This window comes from Haemaphysalis longicornis, unplaced genomic scaffold (genome assembly GCF_048455015.1).
Source record: "Haemaphysalis longicornis isolate Haplotype H1 unplaced genomic scaffold, Haemaphysalis longicornis Haplotype H1 scaffold_6, whole genome shotgun sequence".
NCBI lineage: Eukaryota > Metazoa > Arthropoda > Arachnida > Ixodida > Ixodidae > Haemaphysalis > Haemaphysalis longicornis.
In genome coordinates this window covers 38,867,837-38,893,293 of record NW_027526407.1, presented here as the reverse complement: position 1 = coordinate 38,893,293, position 25,457 = coordinate 38,867,837, and the positions used below count along the sequence as shown (strand labels likewise).

Genomic DNA, 25,457 nt, shown 5'->3' with positions numbered 1-25,457 from the left:
CCGGCCAGTTTCGGTTTCATACGAGGGTATTTCCGGAAGTCTAATGTCACTGCTTAGTAGAACTGTCTGTTCTGACAAAGCCTCCAACAGCCTTGTATTTGTTTCCTTTCGAAATTGTTAGGTAGCGCTGCAATGTAGTAGGCTTGTATTGCTGAACTCGCTTCATAGCATGACAGTGGCTTGGTGAAAGCTTGCTGGGCACGATTCTAGAGCATCGTACCTTATTCGTGCAAGCAGGGCTACCATAGCGAGTCAGAACGTGATAATAAACCGCAAGTGAAAGTTCTGACTGATAAGTGATCATCAGAACGCCAACAAGCATCACCAAAGAGTTTGATTTTCAACTCCAAGCGGATTTTTCGCATTGATTGCTTGCCTTAAATATTGTGCTGTTCATAATCATTAAAAATGTGTTTTTACATCACGTAGAGGCTAATTGGGGCCTTTAAAATGCCAAGCCACCAGATTTCTTCTAGAGAACCATCCAAAATAGCAAAATTTGAAATAGTGGTTGGGCTTCAGCACAAGGCACGGGCACCACGCGTGCTAACTTTTTTTTGATATCTCACAAATTGTATTGCGCAACAATTTTTTTCTAGGACAGGTTTTTGAAATGTTTTCCTACAAAATGTATATTCTAAACTTTTTTCTACTACTGGTGGTTTATTTACAGAATTTACTTTTTTCATTTTCTTCGACGCCTGGACAAAAATTACGAATTTGATCATTTTTTTCGCAATCCTTATTTATTAAAACTGCTGTCACTGGAAATGGCATGGAATCATCCGCATTTTATGTCACTACAATGTGTGCCTAACCAATAAGTATAGCACAGAAAAAATGTTTTGTTAGACCCCTCAAAATTGATCAATTTCCTGCGGTAACGAAAGAGTTAAAAAGTGTCCGCCAGGAGCCAAAAAAAGCCAAGTCACAAGCCAAGCCAAGTAGCACTCACTGATTTGTTAGTCGAGCTACTGCCCTTTGGAGTATGAGCAGCGGAGGCAGTCGATGCAGGGTCTTGTTCCGAAGTCAACAGCTGGAGTAAAATTGGCGATACTCCGGGAGTGGAGGGTCCTTTCGACGCCAATTCTCCAGGCTCAGTTACTGGCGTCGATGCAACAACTGCTGCCTTTCCGGCTACGACTTGTGCTGGCTTCGTTTGAGCCGAAGCCGAGACCTCGCCTTGTGCCGCCGGTTGTCCAGCCTTGGTTTTTGGGGTCAATACAACAACTGTTGGCTTTTGGGCCACAACTTGCGCCGGCTTTCGTGGCGCCGCCGATGCAAAGACCTGGCAGTGACAAGACACACACACATTCGGCAGATGAATAGTTATTCGGCCCGCATAAACAAACTACCCCTAGGCAATCTGCGAAGCTTACATATACGCCCCAATCCTAAACCCATCCGTCATTTTGCGGAGCCCACCAAATCGAAATAGTCGAGACAAAATTACACTTATTACGACGGTAGAATCAACTGTACCTCAAACTACTCTTCAAGACAAGCACTTGCGCTAATATGGAGCTGTACTTACCACCTCCAGCCAGTTCAAACCACCAGAAAAACCTGGTACACCAGCGTATAGACTTGTCACGTGCTATCCCTAGACTAACAGCAACTACTCGGGATGCAGAAAATTACTTTTGTGCACTAAATTTACTTCATACTAATTGAAGAGCCGGCAACGTGCAATATTCTGCCTAACTGCAAAACAACAGTGATTTCTGATGCTTACATCTGGGTAGTAAAAAGTTCGATTGGGTAGAGCAACATCTGCTCTGGCACAAGTCAATACGAAACACAAAGTTGAAGTAAAGTAAAAAAACCCATTGCTACAAGAAGTGGACACCAAACAAGCGTTCATTCAAGCTAGGCAGAACATCTTCCAAATGAGCTCAGGTGCCAAATTCATGCATTCTATTAGAGGCTAAAGATTGAAGCCTCCTCCCCACCCCCTCCAAATATATTTTTTAAGCTTTAGCGTCGCCGTTGATGCCCTGCAGGAAAGCCAATTTTCTCTGACGATGATGATGAATAAGCGTGGGTGAAGTTGGAAAAAAAAAAAAAAACACTTCCTAGGTTTCTTATGTTATGAAGCTCGTCAATCCGATTGCTCCATTTCGACATGGTTGAAGTGAACGTCAAGTAGAAGGTACAGATTTGCGTCGCACACCACAAACCCAAACGTTAGGCCTACGGAGTGGTGCGTACCTCCAGACTAGCACATACATGCAGTGTGGGATAGGCCAACCAAAGAATCCACCACGAGAAAGCTTCACGTTCAACAATCGTCGTTTCGTCGTTGTTAAGACGGAGGGGTGCATGATTTCATTTAGGGAGTGAACTATAGAAGTGTGTTCAAATAAAATTTTTAGCCATTCCTGCACAGCAGTTCAAAGGAAGCGTGTCCTGCCCATGTTCTTGGTGCACACATAGCAAGGTCGATTTTCGTTGCCTAGTTCTGCAAGGGGTAGTGAAGAGACTTGCGAACACCATCTCATCACTTTCTGCGGTTCAAATGCAGCATGCAGCCTGGCGATATCACAAGCACCTTGGCGATATCAAGACATTTTCCTGAGAGGCACCCATTTCACCGAGCAGTTTTTATTTATTGATAGTTTTTTTTTCGCGATCCACCCCGAATGATTTTTTTGACATCAGCTGGGATGACGCATGAGCCAGAACGCAGCGTAGTACTTGCCAAATTACGAGCACGCATGTACAACAGAAGTTGCAACTGAACAAGACAGCAAGGAGGTTGACAGTAAATGCTAAGGCTGCCGACATAAGGTTGCCACCAAGGTCAGTCGCAACGCAAACTTTCGAGACATCGCCGCAGTAACTTGCGAATTGAGCCTAGTGTGGCCGTCAAACTTGTCGCGAAAAAGCTGAGCGAGATCTACGACCCTTCAAACACCATGCACCAATAAGGGATGACTGTCTGATACTCTACATGAAGGCAGCCGGAAAAACGGATGCAGAGTAAAAAAAATGGCACAAGTGGTCGTTTTTTCTCTGCGTTCCTTGTCCGCATGCACTTCACTTTCAACGTGCAACACCAACTCACCCAGGAGTCCACCCTTGTTCAAGTGCCCACTTTTCCCCGATTCCTCGCTTGAAAGTCCTCATTTTTTAAGTGTTGAGCAAATCGTTTATGTACAGTGTCGGCAGTTTTAAAAATATCAAGAAAATGCGGAGCACTCGTGCACGCGTGCTTCAAGCACACGTTCATCAGGCCAAGCATACCCACTTAAAGGGACTGGCCAACGTTGGTTACAAAAAAACACCAGCATTCGCCGCATCGCGGCAACACTTGCCCCGAACCAGAAAGACACGTCGCAGCGTACGCCCCTTGTTCGTTCGTTCTCGTTTTGTCGTGCGCACGCACTCAGTACTGTGGAAGAGCACCGACTTGAATGTCGAAGCTGTTTTAGGTGATCATTCGACTCCACATGGCCTGGCTGCGGATAGTTCGCATGGCCAAGGGGGAAGAGGCCGCACTTTCAGAGCTCTGGTGTGCAAAGCATCTGCTAGAGACGATAAGTCTCGCTTGCGCAGTGGCGTACGAAAATGCCAACCAAAATGACAACGTCACTCTGGCCTTGCTGATCAACATAAGGTGGTTCAAACGCCATGCCGCTAATGTCACCCCCGACACCACGATACAAAAACTCAACTTTGTGTCCGTCAATGATGCCCTACAGCAGCTTTGCCATTCAAGTCTTGCACGCGAGCGCAAAGTCCCCTGCACTCCCCCCCCCCCCCCCCCCCCCGATTCCCTGCTTTTTTCAATTCAAACCCCCCTCATGTTCGCAAATCACCCACTTAAAATCGCTGCTTTTTAATGAACTCCCCCAGTGTTCCTTAACTCCCTTTCCCCTTGTGTGCTCCCCAATTTCCCGCTTTTTCAATTCAAAATCCCCCATGTTCCCAAACCATCCACTTGGAATCTCCGCTTTTGAATTCAATCCCCCAGTGTTCCTTAATTCCTTGAATTTGCCCTCGTGTGCTCCCCAATTTCCCGCTTTTCAATTCAAAATCCCCCATGTTACCAAACCACCCACTTGGAATCTCCGCTTTTGAATTCAATCCCCCAGTGTTCCTTAATTCCTTGAATTTGCCCTCGTGTGTTCCCCAATTCCTCGCCTTTTCAATTCAAACCCCTTTGTATTCCCAAACTATCCACTCGGAATGCCCGCTTTTTAATTCGATCCCACAGTTTTCTTTAATTCCCCACTTGTTTCCCGACTCCCCGCTTTCCCGATTCAAATCCCCTCGTGTTCCCCAATTCTCTACTCTTCCAATCTAAATAACTCTCTCATGAATCCCCGCTTTTCAATTCAACCTTCACCCAGTGTTCCTCGATTCCCCGCTTGGAAATTCCCCGCTTGTTCAAACCCCCACCCCAGTGTTTGCAGCACAACAAAGAGCCGCTTCAAACTGGCACCAACCTTGTGCAGAGGCAGTGGTCCGCCGCCTGCGTTGCGTGTGAGGCGCGCGACCTCGTTCTTGAGGAAGTCCACCTCCTCTTGCTTCTCACTCAGTAGCCGCTCGATGATGCCGTACTTCATCTCGTAGGATTCTATCGCATGCCAGAGCCTCTGGTTGCTTGCCTTCACATTTGCCCTCAGCGCCTCCACCTCCGCGGCGAGCTTCTTGTTCTGGGCATTAAAACAGGGACAGAAATGGAGAAAGCCTTCCGAGCAAACTGCACGACTAACGAGGGTTTCCTACACAATTCTGGACAGCCAGCTCGACAGCTTCAGTAGGCAGCAGCGAATAAAATCTACTACCTCCCCTTGCGCGTTTTATATCTAGCATACACGACTTATCTGAGACCCAGTCTAGCTGTGGTGGATTAAAGCCAATACATCAGCAAGGAGGATTCGTACGGGATTAAGTTGGAAACTGCGAATAGGAGTCACACCATCCATACCAGTGGTGTAGCCAGAAAATTTTTTCGACGGTGTTACATACTCAGTAAAAAAAAAAAAAAAAAAAAGTCTGCAGCCAAACATTTTGTAATCATTTTGCTTCCAGATTGGTGCATTTTATTTTTGTTTTTAGATTTTGTTAAAATAAAGCCACGTGTAAAGCATGAGATAAAAAAGGCTGAAAGGACGAGGGATAGGCAGTGCACACAAAGTTTCGGGGGGTATTCTGACACCGAAACACCCCCGGCCCTGGCAACACCATACTGCATACTGATAGAATGTTGCTGAGAGGAAGCTGATAGTGACCACTGTGTTTAAAAGCTAAATAGCTCCCTTCTGAAGCAGAGATGAAGAAAAATTTGGCCCCGTAGTCTTCTGGGCGCTGCTACGGTATATAATCATATGTACCGAATTTTAAGTGACGCAGAAATACCTAACCCGATTTACCGAGGTTCTCAATTTAACGAAATATTTCGCAACTCCCCTCAACTTCGTTGAGTCGAGTTTTGACTGTGGTACCACCAGAATAGTTCCTCAATATCAGGATGCAATGCGTAAAAATGCTGAAATGTACAGTAGTTTTGGAAGTGTAATCGACACTCCTCCAGTAAACTTCAGTTGAAATTACCACACATGAAACATGGGCTGCGTCTAATCTCACAGCAGCCGTGAGAATTGCCTCTGGGAAATTCTCACGGCAGTTTCCATAAAAGCTGGCTGGCCTAAAATTTACTGAACCATATTACGTCCCAATGTAACCTCCCAATGTAACCTAATGTAACAGAACCTCACTGAACCTAGCGCAACCAAACCGAATGCATCATAACCTACCCAAATCCAGCCCAACTGCAACAAACCTAACCTAACCCACCCCAACGACACAAACCACAACCTATATTAAATGTAATTCAACCCATTCTAGAAGTCCTCTGCGTCGATCTCTTGATATAGTAAAAACCAGAGTAAAAAAAAAAGTATTAATAGAATACAATGATCGAAAAATTATCAAAAAAAAAAAAAGAAAAAACCACCGCATTGTAAGAAAACCAAGTACCTACTATACCACAGCACTACAAGGGCAGCTGCAAATACGGCTTAGTAGGGAATATTTATCCCATAGAATCTCCGCGTAGCGCGCTTAGCTAATGAGGCGACTGCCGTGAGAAATTTCTGACGGTAATTCTCACGGTTGCCGGGATAATAGACACTATCTTAAACATGTCGATAGGCTCCTATCGCCTATCACCTGCTGTCTGAAGAAAGTACTTACTATTGCTTGCATCACCCGCTGATAAGCATACACTGCAGTGACGCTGCTCACACAGACAAACAAGAGACAATAAGAGCCACGTACGCACTTTGAACAACCACACCTTAAAGAAACCCTCCTCCAAAAGGTACAAAAAGCCAGCACAAAGCCAAGACTAGCCGAGTGAAGTAAAAGAGCACGGAACTTACTTCAGCCGTAAGCGCTGCCGATGCTTGGCCATCCGCTTGCAGCTGCTGCGAATTGGCCTCTTGAGCCTTTTTCTCCTGTGAAGCCAGACGCGATTCGAGCGAGTGGATTTCCTGCAAAGTCGGGAACATTAACCAATCGATCACCCTCTGGTAAGCACCTCACCCAAGTAGAACGAATTTGCACCGAACATGGCACGAACGTGAGAGGCAACAGTTTCCTTTACAACACAAGGCTTGCACGCAAATAAAAAAATTGTATCGCTACAATGCCCGCACAACTATATCGGCGAACAATGATGCAAAGTGAGCTTTTGTAAATTCTAGCCATCCTAAAGCTATACTCACTGATTGACTGATTGTGGGCTTTAACGCGCCAACACCTCAGGCGATGAGGCGCACCATAGTGGAGGGCTCTGGATTAATTTTGACCACTTGGCGAAATGTCGAACACGCGGACGTTTTCACTTTTCGCCTCCATCAGAAAAGCGGCCACCGCGGCCGGGAATTGCTAAAACTATCCCAATTTAACTAGCCTGGGCTTATAACGGTAATCATTGGTTGGTTAGAGTTCCTAAACTTTAGTACACTACCACTTTTGCATGCCGCCTTTCAAGTGGCCTACATACAGTGAAGTGTGGCCACCAAACCAACCCTGGCGAGCTCAGCAATGTCACTTCACTTTGCGTTTAAATTACAGCTGCGACCAAGGTTACTATCCACTGTATGCTGTAGCCATCAAAGGTCTTATTTCCCTCTTTCACCATGTGCTCGAATGCCCAAAGAGCGGCCCCGTGAAATGAAAATATGAAAATCAAAAGCAGTGACAGGAATTTTCATTGTTGTAAAAATGAAACAAAGTGCTGCAAACCAAACGTAAGATTTAATCTGCCGCAGATATGCCGACCCAGTGAGGCAGGTCACATAGAGGCTCATGATTCGGAACTCAATGTGGGAGTCTCGCGTACAAGGGTGTATTTTTTTAGTGTGCGCTTAATGTACATTACCTCCCCAAATCAAGAAAAATGAAATGCACAGGTCAACTCCCAAATGTGTATTGCGCGCATAAGGACAGCGGGTCAACTCGAACCACCTGATATCTCGGCAAAACCTCACATACAAGTCTTTCTGCAGTTTGTGTACAATATTTTTTAAATTAATTGAATGAATTATTTTTTTAATCATTAATAATTAAAAAAATCAATCGAAAAATTACCCTATTGATCAAATTGATTATATTGCAATTAGTAAAAAATTAATCACATAATTTAAAAAGAAAGCACCAACACTTGTTTCCCTTTGCAAGAACAAACAGAGCCACAAGCAGAGCATGCTTTGTGGCATCAAACTACCGCTTCACCGTTTCAGCACTCCAATACGACGTCAGTTCGAAGAGGTTTTCACAAAACAAAGCAGACACTGGAAATAAAACGATGGCTCACCTCTTTCATCTCCTTGTTCTCCTTGTTGCTATCTTCCAGCTGCACATAAACAGCACTGGTCAATTTTCTCAACACCTCCTTAGATTTTTTTTAGGATGCTAAAATACAGTGGAACCCCACTGCTACATCCCCGTTCTTACGACGACCCGCTTCTTACGACAGCTCACTGCTGTAACGGCAAGCTCCCCATAGAAACAATGCATGGACACGGTCCGCTCATACGACGGACCCTGGCACAGATAAACCGGTGTTTTTCCCCATCTTTTACACCACTTCGCCGCCTCGTCTCGACCTTTACGCGCTAAAGCCCGCAAGCGGGCCGGATCACTTCCTGAACAGACGCAAACAAGCAGGCGGGTACTCGCGAGCGAGAGTTAACTTTCGATGGCAGTACGCCAACGCGCAACCGCGAGAAGTCAAAGTTCAGGGGTCTGACGGGTGGACCGTGAATTTGAAGCTCTCACCGAGCCGCCGCCGAACGAGATAACACACACGCCGCAACCCCGCGGCAATGACCCAACACCTGCTTTCCTCACCCGCTCGATCCAAGTTTCTTCCTTTCACGACGCTCAGTCTCTCCCCACTCCCTACTCTCGGCATATCAGCGTCTTTCAAACCGGAGTTGTCCCTCCGCTCCTCTGCCGCCTTTTTCCCCATCGCCGCCTGGTGCTATTGTTCGTTTCGCTTGGCCTTGACATGTGCACACTCGCTTTCCCTCTATCAATAACCACGTCGGCCTTATCTCGCGCACGCAAGGCACGGGCTGGCGGGCTATAATAGCGCCAGGCGGCCCGGGATTGCGTAGCGTGCGGCGCCAGGCTGGCGGGCTACCTCCAACGCCGCGGAAGGGAAAGAGCACAAAATAGCCATTTCTTTTTTACCGCGAAGCTATATGTTAAGCTCCCCCAGTTTTCATTAATCCCCTCGCCACCACCGATGACACTTTCACAAGCGCTGCGCAATCGACTGATAATGCGCCATCGCCCTTATCAGACGTTACCAAAGTAACTCGCCCACTTTGAACACTGATGCGAGCCCGTAAGTTTTTTCCAGCATGAAAGGCTTTCCGCGCGACATTTTCGCCCGTGTACTTCACGTCTAAGCAAGCGCTCATCACCGGTTGCCGGTTTATGCGTGCACTGGTTGGGGGTGAAAGCAGGGGGCCATGCATGCACAGCTAGTCCTCATGCCGCCACCAATCACATGCGCGTTGTGCTGACGGAAAATTTAAACGTGGAAGTCTCGCGGCTCAATCCCACCTGTCAGCTGCCCTTAATGGTGGAGGGATTCAGGTTTTTGTTGGTGTGTTACACATTCAGTGAGATGCCTACGACGCGGGACGGAAACGGGTAGCCAAATGTTTGTCCACTAGAATAAAGCTTGAGTCCTTCCGGGTTTTAACTCCCTATGGACAGACGCGTGTCGTTCGCTCGGAGGAAGAACTGCGGGAATTGAAGGAGCGTCCGCAGGAACATAAGCACGAATGGGTGCGAAAACAACAGGACGCTGCTGCTGCCACCGCCGTTTCCACCGCAAGTTTCAGCTCGCCAAGTAGCTGGGAATCCCTCCCCGATGAACAGCAACGTCAACTTGAGCCAATATTTCTCTTTCAGCTTGAAGGGTTTTCGGAGTGACAATTTTGGCGGTGCTTTTCCCTTCTAAGCGCGCGCACATAACTTGTTGCCCGCTTATAAGGCATGAGTTGGGGAGTGGAGGGAAGGGGTGCAAGCGCGGATATAGGTTTCACGCCCCCTAACTGACGACATGTCCGTCGTGCTGGCGGGGGGTTTAAACGCATACATCTACCACCCCAATGCGAACTTTCCGGTGTCCTCGGTGGTCGAGCGGATTAGGTCGGTGTGTTACGCAGACACTAAGATGCCTACGACGCGGGAGAGAAACAGACAGCTCAAAGTTTGTCCGCTAGAATAAATCTCGTGTCCTTCAAAGTTTCATTCAGGTAATTGGCTAGGAAGTATGCTCAGTCATAAATTACAAACAAACGTGCTTTGTTTCCTGCATTGCGCGTACTGCATCCAGCTTTGCAGGTCATCCTTCTTCAAAGAGTGGAAGGGCACTAATTTTTTTTAACTTGGTATTTGAGCTAAAGGTTCGCAAATCACGCAAGAACACGCTAAATATAGCAGTTTAAAGAAGTTCTTAGCCCACCTGTCGCGTGAGACTGTCTACTAGGCCTGCATTTACTCGCACCCCGGTCATCCAACGCTTTCGCGCAGTCCCTTGAAAATGGTATTATCGGGGTTCCACTGTATCTCGCATTACCTCTCTGTTCTTAAGCTCAAGATTCTGGACAAACTTTGCCTTCCGACAGGACAAATTTGTAACTGCAATAGCAAATCTTCCCCAATCACCACAATTAGTAATCTGGGCAATGTGCAAACGAGTGAAATTTTAATATTCTTGACAACGTGTGAGTTGGTACTGGGATGCACAAGAAATGGAAGTTTAAAAAAAAGAGCGCACCTGTTTTTTCAGCTCCGTCACTTGTTCTTTCAGGGTGCTGCAAGTGTTCCGTGCTTCGGCGAGGTAGCGGTCAGATTCCTAGTACACAAAAAAGTTCTCCCGTCAGGGACAAATCAGCCTTGACTGGCTAAAGTGGCACCTCATCTTCAGAAGGTGCTGAATAAACCATACTATTCGCTATGTAACATGAATCCCTGTGAAATATCTGACCGCATTGGTGGAGATGTACATTTAGAGTGCACATGCATACCTGCCAGGTTCACCGGGATGGAATTGGGGAGATCGGATGGGAGGCGAAATTAGAAGCAACAGAATGGAATATTTTACATGCCTTTTTATTTTGGCTACAACAACGCAGGAACCGATATGCCTTGTCCGAACAATAACAAGCTACACCACTCGTCGCTTGCAAAATCTTCAACATGGCTGTTTCTCTTATCAGGAAGTCCTGGGAATATTGTCAGCCGTAACAATGTTTGCCACTGCGACAATGTGACCAATGGTTGTCGGACGGGTTCTCGAAACTGGGTGCAATTTTTCCTCCTATGTGCGACTGCGCCTCGCATTCAGCATTGCTGCGATGCTGACCGGTTCAATCTGTGCGTAATTGCTGACTACGCTTTTTGAGTTCTACACTGATAGCGATGTCAACCAGTGTAGGATTGGATTGGATTGGATTGTCAGGTAGCTCCAGCGCAATGCGGGCCAGACTTCGAGAGAGCTGGCCAACACAGGTGCGTTTCCGGGACATTTTTGTTTCGGACGTACGATCGTACAAAGTCATCAAAATTCGGGAGTCTCCCAGACAAATTGAAAGGCCTGGCAGGTATGCTTATAAAGAAACAAGCTGATCATGCAAGCAGCATGACGCAAGTTAGAATGTACTGCCCCCATGGTGGGCTGGATGTACATTAATGTTTACATCTAGAATTGCTGCCGAGTTTGTTTATTTCTTCCAGTATGCCTAGATGCCGGAGGTCACAGAGCCCTGCCCTTTGGAGGCACGCAAGCAATGCAAAATCAAGCAACTACAACCAAACACAAAACAGAAATGAGCGCAGACAAAACTCAATCAATGAAATGTGCATGATAAGTACAGTTAGAACGCAATATAAGACGCCCCCAAAAGCCAACACTACGTTACAGTGATTAAATTTCATTCAACCAAGAAATTGCACCTAGTGCTCACAAAATAATACTGGTTTGCTCGTCACTTATCAATCATTTCCAACAGCTAAGGAATACCTCTTTTTATCGCTCGGTTTGTGGCAAAAAACCGGTGGCACGCTCCCTTCGTAAGAACGAGTCCTGCACGTGCATTTTGTCACCGTCACATTCACATATTGCTATTAGATATACAGACCACCGATACACCACTTCTCGTATTGCTTCTACTAGCACGTTTAAAAGATTGCTCAAGCGCCTCACTCAAAAACAGAAGGGGGAGGGGGAGTAATTTGCGAAAGCCAGTTATGTTACACGCCAGAAGAAGCTGTTGCAAAATACTAGTTTAGTCACTGCCCGATTACCCCTCATTCCCTGCTAGCTGTCCTCCAGAGCTACTCAGCACAGAGGTCGCAAACCTGCTTAGTATAATTTAACGTCTAGCTCTCCACCAATCAGAGGTGAGAACACTGCAGCCAAAAGTAAGAAGTGCCCTTTGCTGTTGAGTGAAGTAGCCCACTGACCGTGAGGTTGCTCCGAAGAGCCTCCGTCTTAGAGTTGTGTTGTTGGATGGTGATGCTCAGGCGCTCGAGCTGAAGTTGGGCACTAGCCAGCTGCAAGTCAAGCCACAACTGTCAGGGGTAAATGCCAGAAGCTGCCCGAAATTGTCGGCAGACGTCACAAATGGAAGGTTTGGGCCCGGTAACTCCAAGTTGGAAAGAAGCGCAACACGGAAAGCGTTTCAGGCACTCGAATTGTGGAATTCTTGCTTACAAAGCTGCGTTCAATAATTTTGCATAAGTAGGCACCTTTCCGGGCCAGGAGGCACAAAAGTGGGCATTGGCTAGTAAATAACCTTCAGTGTAAACGAAGTCCTTGTCAGTGCAACACTATGTAGTGGCTAGGTTTTGTCTAGTGTGACATTGAAATCGCAGTAGCTGAGCATATTATTTTGGGAAAAAGAATTAACTTCAGAAGTAAGCATTTGTGATTTCCTACTTTGATAGACATAAAAGAAAGACCATTTTTAATTCGGATTATTAAAACATGCAGTACAGCATAATTTCTAGCTTTGACCAAAAATGACGAAACAGTTTAAAATGTGCCGCATACAGGTATCATTTATATGTATCTAATTACAAAACAGAAAAAAATCTCACCATCTCACAGGCATGCTTGGGCCCTTCCTTTTTTGACCAGAAGTATTTTTGAAGAGAAAACACTACTAACCTCTTTGATCAGCCAAATTGCGAGGAAACTTAGACGATACACTGCGCTAACAGCAAATGTAACTACTCACTTTTGAAGCAACGTCTTCATACAATGGTCCAACTGTCTGTGCTTCGCTGTCAACCTAAATGGCCAAACCAACTCACCAAAACCTCAATGGTTTATACTTTTTGTGTTCAGTGAACAGATGGAACATTTTAAAGAGAACTCACTCTGGATTTACATGCAATATTGTTAGAAACTAGTTTGAAGTAAAAGAGATGGCACTACTCAGAATAAAAATTAATTTAGGAGGCTACTATTCCAATCAACGCCCACATACAAAAGGGTGCAAAAGGTGTAGGTACATGCGCAGGGCTCCACGTGGATACCTTTTAGGCAGGTTATTTTTTTTCTTTAATTTAGCTTGAGCAATAACATTGCCATTGTTCGATACAAGCTGGAGAAAAAGGTGCGCTCATTTTGCCAGCGTTCTTTTTTTCTTTTTCACAGCCCGAATTTTCAGCAAAGGTGATCAGAGAGAATTCAATCAACAGCCTATGCAGTTGACAAAATTTCGTTTAGTGATTTAGGGAGGATCACTTAGGAGGCATTTGATTCTAACGATTTCCAAACTGCTTGATTTGATTGATTGTAGGGTTTAACGCACCGACGCAATGCAGGCAATGAGGCGCGTCATAGTGGAGGGCCCCGGTTTTATTTTGACCACCTGGATCTTTAACGTGCGCCGAAATCTCATACACACGGGCGTTTTTGCTTTTCGCCTCCATCAGAAAAGCGGCTGCCGCGGCCGGAAATTGAACCCGCGTCCTCATGCTGAGCAGCACGCTTCCAAACTTTGCAACAATTTTGATGCGAAACCAAGCTACATTGAGAAAGCATTTTTCCACTCCAATGCGACATGCCTTGGATGAGATGTCTCCAGTCTCCTCTGTGATAGTGGTACAGTCGACCTGCACACAACCAACAAAATAATTTCTTCATTGATGTTTGTTCGCCAGCAAATCTTAAGCTAAATCCTACATGCAACATTTCCCGCTGTTGTACTAAATGTCACAGTTTGCCGCGTCCAATCTAAGGTAGTCAAAAAAAAAAAAAAAAAAATCATGCAACGAATAATTTTTTTTTGCATGTTGCGAGGCTTAATCCTCTCTTAATAATACTGCAATCATACATACAGCAACAAACAAATGAATCCATACAAATGTGAACACGTAAGCCTAAATGCACAAATTTTTATATTACGTGCAGCACACGACAGAAAAACAGTCACACCATGTACACTACCAGCTGCGATGAGATTCCATAAACGTACGAAGAACTACGTCGCTGTATTTGTATCCACGGGCTGAAATACCCAAATTTATGTGGTTGCTTTAGTTCTTCCTTTCATTTCGCTCTATTAGGGAACACGAGGGCATCACGTATAATTTGCGGAAAGAACTTTGACAGCTAAAATTCATTTATACTAAAAGCAAGCTACACGCAAGGTAGCGATACTATACTACAATGATATTTTAATGTGCATGTAACCAAGTTTAGAGTTTCTATAACAAGTTCTATGACTTGAGGCAGAAGACCAGCATAACAAGTCATGTTTGTAAGCCGATTTTAGCCAAGCCAATTTGTGCAATACAAGACACAAAAATTACAGTAGCTGCACTCCCTCTGAGCCAAACTAAAAACTACTCAGCAATATAGATGACTTCACCTCACTTTTGCGGCAGTTGTCAGTCGGTTCAGATTACATCTGCCATCAAGAAGAAGAGTCCGTGTTTTATAATTTTTCACGGCACTACCGTAAATGTAAAAAAAAAAAATTTTAATTTTCGATTCGAAGTGCAAAAAAAAAAAACATTTGTTTTTGTGCACACGATATATAAAAGCTGCATTTTCAGCCCCAAATATTTCCAATAAACCAGAAAAATCTAAAAATTGTTCACGATAAGTTCCTTTCGAATTGTAGGGAATAAAAACCTGGCTTGCCTTTGCGACGCCCTCTGTCTGCAATTCAGCATCGACCTGCGAGGGAACATCATGCACGTTGACTGAATTGATGCTGCCAGCAGTTTGTGCAAGTGTGGAGCTAAGGTTGGAGCCTGGCTTTGTCACTCGTTATAGATTGTGATGACTAAAAACAACCCATGAATGGCACAGAAATGACAGAACGCGAGCATTCCCGCCCCATCAAGCAAAAAAGCTAGCGGTGTTATCGGCAGCGTCTTTAACGGCAAAACGACCCCAAAACTTGCCCTACGCGTTTCTGTGCGTGTGCTACACACACAAAAAAAAGCACCCGAATTTCCAATCGATTCCAATCTCCAGCCAACATGCTTAGGAACTTAGAAAGTAACCAGCACAAATTTAATTGCAGAACTTGGAAACATTATTCACATTCAAAACTCACAAGACGTGCTTAGGTGTCTTCCATTTTTTTTTCTATCTGTGGCTTTGCATAGCTTATTCATCCTCAGAGGTATGCAGGGGTGAGACAGCTGAATCAGATTTGGGAGCAGTTTTTGGAGCAGCGAAATCTCGATTTTGGAGCAGAAGAACCTTGATTTGGAGCAGAACAACAACATTTATTGTGATTTTAGGAGCCTAAAGCAAATTTTTGGCAACTGGGGAAGGGGGGGCGGAGGGGGGGAAGTGCATTTTTCAATCGGTTTTGAACGACCATAACATGAAACAGCCTTTAAATTTTGTTTCTACCAGAGTATCACAAGGTAGGAACTGCACTACCTTCTTACAAACCATTTTTAAATTCTTGCACAGGTTTACTAAAGGCTTTATGCATGATAGCGTGGAGTGCTATTGAAAATATCGAATTGAAAAACTAATCAATGGTAGTAAGGCATTTTTATTATCATGTGAATGCCGAAATTATTTTTGTAATCCCAGACTCGGCTTTACGCACAAGTGTAGCGCCACCGCAAAAGTTGCGCAAAGAGCGGTGACAGTCATTGCACCCCACCAGCCCTCCCATTTCAATCCCCAAGATGCACGTTCACTACGGTCGTAATTTAAGTAGCGCTGGTATGTTTAGCCACCTCCCGTTTGGCATTAAATTTCACATCAGATAAAGGAAACATTATTTCTAGCTTTCAATATTAGCCTGTAGCTCTATCGGACACGCTTGAACATTGCAGCGATGTAGCCAGCACCGCCACTTTTGCAGTGTCGATCATCACATTCCCGCCACTCGCAAGCTAGCTATCAAAGGCAGCAACAATAACTCAGCGTTTTACAATACCGCAATCAGTCCGAAATTTCAATTCAAGCACGCACCGCGCCTCACACTCAAGGCCGAAACACGGCGAATTCGTGGGTACCACGTTGTTGTTAATGCACTCCCGTCTTTCAAGTCGCGCAACTTCCCGCAACAGATCAAACGACTAAATGTAAACCCAGCCATCCCCATAACCAAAACACCGGTAGAACTCGGCGGAGAGCACTCTGCCTGAACCACGAGCAACCGCTTCGCCCGACAGCCATGTTTTCCAAACTTTACCACACTAAGATGGCGGTGCCCATGTAATGTCGTTCCGGAGCACATGTTCCGGAGATACGGCGCTCCAAAAACTGCCGTTTTTTCATCCACTTCCACAAGTAGTTTGTCGTCTCAGTACACATAAGTAATTTTTCTACTGGACTGTCCAATGGTTTTCGATGGGAAAACTTTAAAAACGCACAGATGTGCGGCCCGACATTGTGACTTTCGAAAAAAAAAAACTATCTCGGGGTCAAATTTTTGCGGGTTTTTATTGAAAATCAATTAAACCTTTACAAACGCATCACCTTAGGGGTGCTGGAAAATTATGCCGTCAGTACGTATTTTTCCTCACTGAAACTGATTGTAGGGTTTTAACGCGCCGACGCAGCGCAGGCGATGAGGCGCGCCGTAGTGGAGGACTCCGGATTAATTTGGACCACCTGGGGATCTTTAACGTGCGCCGAAATCTCGTACACATGGGCGTTTTTGCTTTTCGCCTCCATCAGAAAAGCGGCCGCCGCGGCCGGGAATCGAACCCGCGACCTCGTGCTCAGCAGCGCAACGCCTTAGCCACTGAGCCACCACGGCGGGTCCTCCTCCTCACTGAAACTGACGGTAACGTTAAAATCCTTGGCTCTCAGACTGTTTTGGAGCAGTTTGTCGCAATTTTTGCAATTTTCAAGCTTTTGGAGCAGCCTGGCGCAGGTAAACAAATTTGTATCAAATCTGCGCAATATGCGCAGCTGTCTCACCCCTGGGTATGGGAATAGAAAACTACCGTATTATTCGATTATAGGGTGGTCACGATTATATTATAAAAAAAAAAAAGCCACCCACACACACACATATAGCGAATCATAATGGGAAATGAAGGGCTCGTTGAATAAGGACAGAAATAAGGGTTGGCAGTCAAGAAAACTTTATCTTTCCAAATTCTTTATCTGTTTCAATGACCTACCACATTTTCCCCTTTCCTTTCCGAGGTTTTCTTGACTGCCAACCCTTATTTCTATATACACAAATACTGAGCTTCGAATATAAGGCAGGGTATTGAGATTACGGATTTTAGAAAAAACCTCGCCTTATATTCAAGTAAATACAGTAGGCTTTGCAAACAAATGAAAACAAGCGCATCACCTTCTTTAATAGACGTTTTAACTGGACAGAAAATGTAAAACCAAGAACACTTACTTGACGTGCCGAGCATTTGGTGTTAAGTAGGTGTTCTTGAACCCCACTTGAACTGCTCAGACAGCATTCGCACTTCCTTTCGTAGATCGGGAAATGTGAATGCTGGCTGATAGGTTCAAGTGGGGATGACGACGATTGTAACTTACAAAAATGCTCTTAAAAGTCGCGTGTACAATTGTACACGCCATATTGCAAAGGGTTATATTGGTTTGTGAAAGTCATGTTGTGCGACTGAAGGAAAAACAAGCATACCTTGGCACTGTCCTCAGTCTGTATCCCAGAGCTCACCTGTAACAAACAACTTATGTATAAATACTTGTCCTTGGTGCTTGAGCGCGAATGAGAAGGGGAAAAAAAAAAAAGAAAAAGAAAACATACCACGACAGCATGTTCTGTCTGCATGTTGCAATCAACCTATAAGAAGTAAATTCATTAAACCTGATGGTCCCGCACACACATTTCAGCAACGCGTGCTTATTGAAAAGAATTGGTTTTAGAAAAATACAAGAGAAACACTTTGCCTTTAAGGCGCCTTCAGTTTGCATGTCACAGTCGGCCTGCGAGGAACAAACTCTCAGAGTGAGTGGCTGTGTATTCAAGCCACTAACCGTACAAAGCGAATAATTCAGTGTAAAAAAAAAAAAAAAAAAAAGCAAACATTCACCGTTGTAGCTGCCTCAGTCTGTGTGTCGCAGTCATCCTGCAAAAAAGAATAGTTTGAGAGTCCCTTAAGTAACGAGAGTGCAGGATTCGTTCTGGCAACTGCATAAAGAATACACCGTAGTCACGTGACAAATCAGCATGCAAAAGCATAGTGGTTGAGACACATATTGTATCAACTATTTATTTTGTAACACTCAGTTCAATCCAGGCCCACGCCCACTATGGCTTCTCAGCCCAAAGCAGTGACATCATTAAGAAGATTTTCATAAGTTCGGTTCAGTCAACAGTGTTTAAACTGAATATGAACCAGTCTGACTGTTTACTTGCTTGGGGGTGTTGTTACACCGGCTGCTGTTCCTTCGCAAAACACCTTATCAACTAAGCTGAGGTCTCTCTGCTGCCACTTCGATATACAGTGGAATCTCGGTCATACAAATCTCAAGGGGCGGCAAAAACATTCGCATCACCCGAAAATTCGTATCATCAGAAAACGAGAAAAAATGGAATACTAGTGCCGCGCATGTGACAGGCGGCGGCAACATGACGCCGTGAAGAGGTGCAAGTAGCTTCAGCGACCGCTTTTAACCTTTTGTTAAAACGCAGCTCAAGGTGTAAACTAAACTGCTCATGTGAAAGAGCTCACAAAGTGGGAGAAAACTGCACTATAAAATATCATCCGCGCCAAATATGCGCCGCGGAGGTGGCCAGCTGCTGCGAGCGCTTCGAAATTGCCGCCATGAGGCACACGTCTCCCCACAGGCGCAATTAGGCTCCTCCCACTGCCGTTTCCGGCAGCGTTGGCGGCAACCGAGGCTGAGCATGGCCGGGCTAGGGCGGCGGCGTGCGCTGTGTCGATACCAACACGCGCACGCCGCCGCTCTAGCCCGGCCGTGGGCAGAGGTACCACCCCCCAGCAGTGGCTGGCGCCGAGGTGCGGGCCCGAATCGTCAACGCGGGAGTCAAAAGAACGCGTGCTCACCTTCGACGCGACGTGCGCACGTGAACCGCATGCCCCCGCGACAGATGCTACCCCGCTCGGAAAATGACTCCCGACACGTGCGGCAGTGGGAGGAGCCTGCCAACTTGCGCCAATGGCCAGGTGCGCTCTTCATGGCGGCAGTTTCTCCGGTGGCCCCGCCGGAGATGTTTAGGCCTAACACCCCAGCAGATATTGAATGGGCGCTTTCACTAGCGGCGCGGACAGCGTTTTATAGCACCGTTTTCACCTACATTATAAGCTCCTTTACCGCTCAAGCAACTTCATGCGTGCCTTGAGCGATGTTTTAGAGAGCGCTTAGAAGCGGTCGCTCGAGCTCCCGAGACCACTTCGCGGCCGAAGCCGCCGCCATAGTGCCGCCGCCGGCCACGGCACGTGTAGGTGGCTATGCAGCAGGGTCAGCGCGCCTGTGGCGTGCGCGGCGCGTTTTCGCGAGCCGAAAACGCTCCATGCGGTTCACGCTCAATGCTTTTGTGCCCGCGCGCAACCAAGGCCGCACGGCCGCACCAACACTCCCGCCTCCCATCCACGCTGCAGTCGTCTGGTCGCGGCTCGCGTGTTCGTATCGCCAGCACCGGAGTGGTAAATGCGTACGAATCATCCGAATTTTTTTTACATTGCATACAATGCATTTTCGACGGGGAATTTTAAAAATTCGTATCACAACGAAATTCGTATCATTGAGATTCCACTGTAATGATACTTTCCCTGGTTTTACGACGACCCGCTTCTATCAACGAATCACCGCGGTCCCGTTAAACTCCCCATAGAAACAATGCACTAAAAACCAAGATTATACAACACTGGGGTGCACGCGGTCCGCTTTATCCAACGGACACTGGTGGTGATAAACCGGCATGTTTCCCATTTTTTTACACCGCTTCGCCACCTCATCCGACCTTCATTCTTAACCCCCGTTTGACACTGCTTATGTGCAGAGTTCCGCAGGCAGGCCAGACCACTTGCTGAACAGACACAAGCAAACAGAGGTGGGTACTGGACAGTGGGAGTTAACCTTTGCTGGCCACATGCGGCAGCAAATTGCAAATGTGCCAACTGCGAGAAGTCGAAGGCCACGTGGTCGGCGGACCGCAAATTAGAAGCTCCCATCAAGTTGTTGAACATGAGAACAGATTCGACGGAACACATTCCGCTCGGTCCAAGTTTCTTCCTTTCACGACGCTCTCTCTTCCCCTCTCTCTGTTTATCAGTGTCTTTCAAGGCCGCGTTCTCACCCCGTTCCTTTTCTTCCTGCCTTTTTTCTGTCACTGCCTCGTACTATCGTTCATTTCGCTTGGCTCTGGCAGTTTCCCACTCTTGCCTTTTTCCCTGTCAATTTGCTCGGCCGAATAAGCATTCCTAGCTTGCCGCGTGCTAGCGAGGCACAGGGCTGGCAGGCTACCACAGACGTTGTAGAGGGGAGGGGGGCACAAAATAAGAGTTTTTATTTTTTAGAAAATTTGGCGATTTAGCTCAAGGTTCGCAAATTACACGAGAATGCGCTATAGTAGTTTAAATAAGTTCCCGCCTGCTTGTCGCGTGGAACAGTATACTATGCCAGCATTTACCCGTACCCGGATCACACGATGCTTTCACACGGCCCCTTGAAAGCCGTGTTTTCGGGGTTCCACTGAGTGTATTATCTATGTATGCAGGTTTAAGAACCTATTTAAAACGAATCCTCTCATCAGCAAAACTTGTAAAAATTTGTAATATCAACGCAGATAAGCTTATCACTGGCATCTCGCCACAAACATACTGCCCGTCCTAAAGCTATAAAAAAAAAGATCTAAACATTTACTTTAACTAAAGTAACAACATAAATGAAAAACTTGACACAATTTTTTCAGTCTGCATGTCACGCCCAGTCTGTTTAATAAAACTTCACTGCTCTGCATTCTATCAGCTCAAACATTTTTCATCTACTTCAAGGCACACAACAAAGCAGCAAGCAACTAATAGATCTCACCTTCAGGGCCTGCTCAGTCTGCGAGTCACTGTCGACCTGCAAGAGAGAGAGAGAGAGAGAGAGAGAGAGAGAGAGAGAGAGAGAGAGAGAGAGGGAGAGAGGAGAGAGAGAGAGAGAGAGAGAGAGAGAGAGAGAGAGAGAGAGAGAGAGAGAGAGAGAGAGAGAGAGAGAGAGAGAGAGAGAGAGGAAACTCGTCTTCATTACCTGGCAAAACAAAAGGACACAGCTTTAACTCTTTTGTGACCATGCCAGAGGCCATTGTTCATGGAGGAACGATGATTTTCAAACCTCCCGCAAAAAGTAAAAACGGCACTATGTATTTGGACAACTGACGCCATCTGGCATGTTCATTGGAAACCCCCTTTTCAGTTTCGTTGCCATCTGTTTACATTTCGCGTGGGTATTGTGTGCTGTTGGCAGCCCCTCTCTCCCTATTTTATTTTCTTTCTCTTTCCTTCCTACTTTCTTCCCTCCTCCAATCTTTAAACCACCTCTCATATGCCGCGCGACAAAAACTCGAAAATTAAAAAGAGAGAGAGAGAGAGAGAGAGAGAGAGAGAGAGAGAGAGAGAGAGAGAGAGAGAGAGCGTTGCAAGTGAAATTGGATCCCCAGGTAGCGGCGAGTTGTGCAAAAACGGCGTTCTGTTTTACTGCGCGCTCCACAAAGGCAGACAGCTGTTTGAGGGAGTTAAGCCACTGCTGCTGCTTTTTTTTTTTTTTTTTAACCCCAGCAGCAGTGATGAGTCCAGCAACGATGTGGATCCTTCAGATTTTAGTTCTGATGAAGGCTCTCCCATTCAACAGCCCGACTTCGACAGGTGCTGCTAGGAAATGTTCGTTTTTGACTTCGCGCTGTATTTATGAACAAAACGTGCCTAACATCTGACGACTGCCTGCATTACTTTCAGGTGTAGGGTTTGGACAACGGGCGGCGGGGATATTTAGCCAAATGAACCCCGCTGTAGCGTGTTATCACCTTCAAGATAGCCTGGCGCTGGTGTAAAATCAGCACTGTGGAGCTATGTGCGCTGCTTCTCAAGGGCGCTAATTTTTTTTATTGCTTTTTACCGCTGAAGTGATTATAATTTCGTGTCAGAACGCAAACAGGTATGCCTATACGCATATTTTAGAGAGACCAAATGACTCTCGAGTGACTGCGCAGAGTGGCACACCTGTCAGGGCCGCTGGGTTGATGGGACCGCAAAATTCCAGAACTTGGTGCGCAGCGAGTGTAGATGTATATATTGAATCATAGCTTAAGAACATAGAACACATTTTGTATACCTCAGAATTTAGAAAATAATTTTTAGGCTCGGTAAAATCGCCTATTTGTGTTTTGTGTATACTTTTCCTCTGCACTTTTTTTTTTGTTTCATTGCCCAACAATAAAGTTCATTGTCTGTCTGTCTGTTCGTTGCCCAATAAACTGTGAATAACTGCACCTTTTACGAAACTGCTGTTATGTGTTTAAAAGAGAAATCTATAAGCTACAATTTCATGCATAGCAACGCTTAATATGTCCAGTAGCTCAAGAGAAAAAAAAAAAGTTTTCTGGGAGCACTCAAAATCGGCCATTTTTCCGTGGTCACAAAAGAGTTAAGCGGTGGTGCATGGGACAAGAACACGAATGCTTTCAACTGTACAAAAATTCATCAGATGGATGACGTAAACCAAAGAAGCCAGTTTTAAAAGATTTCAGTTGCGCGCAGAAGCTAACGGCGCAGATTCCCAATCACCGCACCACTGCAGAACACACAAAAACAAGAGAAGCGGTGCTTACTTTGTTTTCTTGGCGCTCCCTCTCCACCTTAAGCTCTGCAGCGAGGCTGGCCAGCGCACTCTTCAGGTCTTCGTTGACTTCCCTGAAAACGCAAACACAAGTCCACCGGCACATCATACTGTTCCCAGTTTTTTATCGCGCTCAACTGGTAATTCTTTTTTCTTTGTTGTCGCCTTCTACAGTTCTGTAAGTTTATGTAAGGGCTTGAAAAATACTTGTAGCATTTATGTTTCCATGTCAATGGGATCAGGAAGGCCTATCCCTGTGCAAGGAAGCTGCTAGATTATTTTTTTATTGTCTTTACGGATCAATAAAGAAACAGAAGAGGTTCACAATCCTTTTGACACCAGAAATAGTTTGCATGGCACAAGAAAGGTGGAACTTTTATCCTGCTATTTTGGTGCCTAGATGAAATAAAAAATCAGAAGCCCCTCTGTCTAATGACGGCGATGGTTAAAACGCTAAGTTTTCTCGAGTGCGAAAGTCAAATGGCCAAGTGCGAAAGTCAAAGCCGCTACAATCAAAGTGCAAACCACCTGCGAGTCAAAGTTCAAAGTTAGATGACAGCAAACGAATCCCTCATTAGAAAGATGAGCCCCCTCCCTTCACATCGTCGTCGTTGGACATTGTCATCATCCAAAAGGCCAAAGTCAAAAGCCAAAGTCTTAGCCAAAGCCACACCCACGCAACGAACCCAAACAAAATGCTGAGCGATCTGAATGCGATGACGGTGCAATCAGATAAATGCTGGCTTCATAACATGAAAGGCCCTGGGGCGGTATTCGAGTTTTCTCTCTTTTGCGTCCCTTTCAAAAGTGTCCCTTTTGGCGAGCCGTGATTGGCTAAAAGCAAACAACCGGAAGTGATGTAATGCAAGCGCGGCAAACCTACTGCCAACGCTTACTGCTTAACCGGAAGTACATCACGATGAAGGGGCGCAAAAGGGACGTTTTCAAAAGGGACAGTTACGAGAATACCGCCCCAGGTTCGATTCCAACCACAGGAAGTTTTCTTTTCTTGCTTTATCATCACCATCATCATCATCTGATGCCCTCCCATCGTGTAAAGTTGACTTTCCTGCAGTGCATTTTGTTTACAACACTGGTTTCCGTGAGACTAAGAAAGCTTCGCCCTAAAAATATTCAAACACCGAATAGACCCTTTTGAACACACTGACATGAGAATACTGTAGAGTTTACGCTTAATTAGTTAATTTTGGGGTGACCTTACCGATAGTCTCGTAACCCAAGAAGTGTACAAGGCATCCCCAGACCGATAGCAGTTTCGTTATTAGGATGGTTAGCTACATAAATGTTCCTAAATTGATTAAATTTGGTATCTAATTAACAAAGTTAATACATATGTGTTGCCATATGCTAGGGAAGGACCATGCCGAACAAAAGGTACGAGGAACAAACAAACAAAACAGGAAACAAATGAACAAGATAAGGAACAAATAAGCAAGAAAAGGAACTGAACAACAAACCTCAACGACTTCGCCGCATCGCTGGCTGCCGAGTGTTCGCCCTCAAGCTTGACAGCCCATTCTTCCGTATCCTGTTCCATTATTCATTTTCAAACAAAAAAAAGTTAATTACGAGGCTGTCATACAATGTATGCTGCCAGCTTATCATGCGGGCAGGCAATAATGTAAAACGCAAAAAAAAAAAAGTAGAACCGAGGCAAAACTGATTGATTGATTGATTATAGGGTTTAACGCGCCGACGCAACGCAGGCGATGAGGCGCGCCGTAGTGGAGGGATTAATTTTGACCACCTGGGGATCTTTAACGTGCGCCGAAATCTCGTGCACACGGACGTTTTTGCTTTTCGCCTCCATCAGAAAAGCGGCCGCCGCGGCCGGGAATCGAACCCGCGACCTCGTGCTCAGCAGCGCAACGCCTTAGCCACTGAGCCACCGCGGCGGGTCCCGAGGCAAAACTGCCTTCCTAATGTCGTATAATAGCAACCCTTACTACTGATCTTCCCAAACGATCTCCAGGCATAGACATGTACAGTCGAACCTCGTTATAAGAGACACTGATGTAAGAGACAAATGGGTATAAGAGACACTATTCACCCACATGGTTGGCTGCCCTATCTTTCCCATTAAATCAACCTCTTTTATAACAGACATTGGATGTAGAAGATTGGTTATAAGAGACAAGTCATCCTTGAACTTCAATCAACAACCTCGCTTGTAACAGACATTTTAACTTCAGATGCGGTGCCACCAGTCACTAATTGCGCTTCCATTGTGGAAACACAGGTGGACGACAGACACCTGCAGTCGCTATTTATTGTAACTTCAGCAAACACAAAGTGGTTCAGTCAGCTATGAAATGACAATGAGAAGCCCTGCCAATGGAAATGCAACTGACAGAAGTGGTTGAAGCTTACTGCCATCTTTGGATGGAGCGCGATCGCACATGCGGGCTCTCCCACTCGCGTAGCTCCCAATCAAGAAGCATCGCAGATGTTGAGTCCTGCAAGCGTAATGAATAGCCTGAGCACACAGCAGAAGAAGCTGTGCGCTCTGGCTATTCATCAGGCTTGTGAACTCAACATCTACGATTCATCTTCCACAAACAAGGAAAGGAAAAAAAGCTTGTAGAATTGGTTGTAAAAAACAGTGTAAATACAGTCATGAAGCAAA

At 45.7% G+C, this 25,457-nt stretch overlaps 1 protein-coding gene across 1 annotated transcript in view; it reads right to left on the bottom strand.

The window, feature by feature from the left end:
- LOC144142980 (uncharacterized) overlaps positions 1-25,457 on the bottom strand; it is a 71,528-nt gene that overhangs the window by 5,954 nt on the left and 40,117 nt on the right. Inside the window, exons 19-29 of the mRNA XM_077674806.1 lie at positions 24,289-24,359; positions 22,803-22,884; positions 21,023-21,058; positions 18,058-18,093; positions 13,615-13,662; positions 12,004-12,093; positions 10,316-10,393; positions 7,832-7,870; positions 6,393-6,503; positions 4,452-4,661; positions 956-1,288 (exon numbers count right to left, since the gene is read on the bottom strand). Of these exons, the coding sequence (XP_077530932.1) occupies positions 956-1,288; positions 4,452-4,661; positions 6,393-6,503; positions 7,832-7,870; positions 10,316-10,393; positions 12,004-12,093; positions 13,615-13,662; positions 18,058-18,093; positions 21,023-21,058; positions 22,803-22,884; positions 24,289-24,359 (1,134 nt within the window). The remainder of the gene's footprint in view (positions 1-955; positions 1,289-4,451; positions 4,662-6,392; positions 6,504-7,831; positions 7,871-10,315; positions 10,394-12,003; positions 12,094-13,614; positions 13,663-18,057; positions 18,094-21,022; positions 21,059-22,802; positions 22,885-24,288; positions 24,360-25,457) is intronic.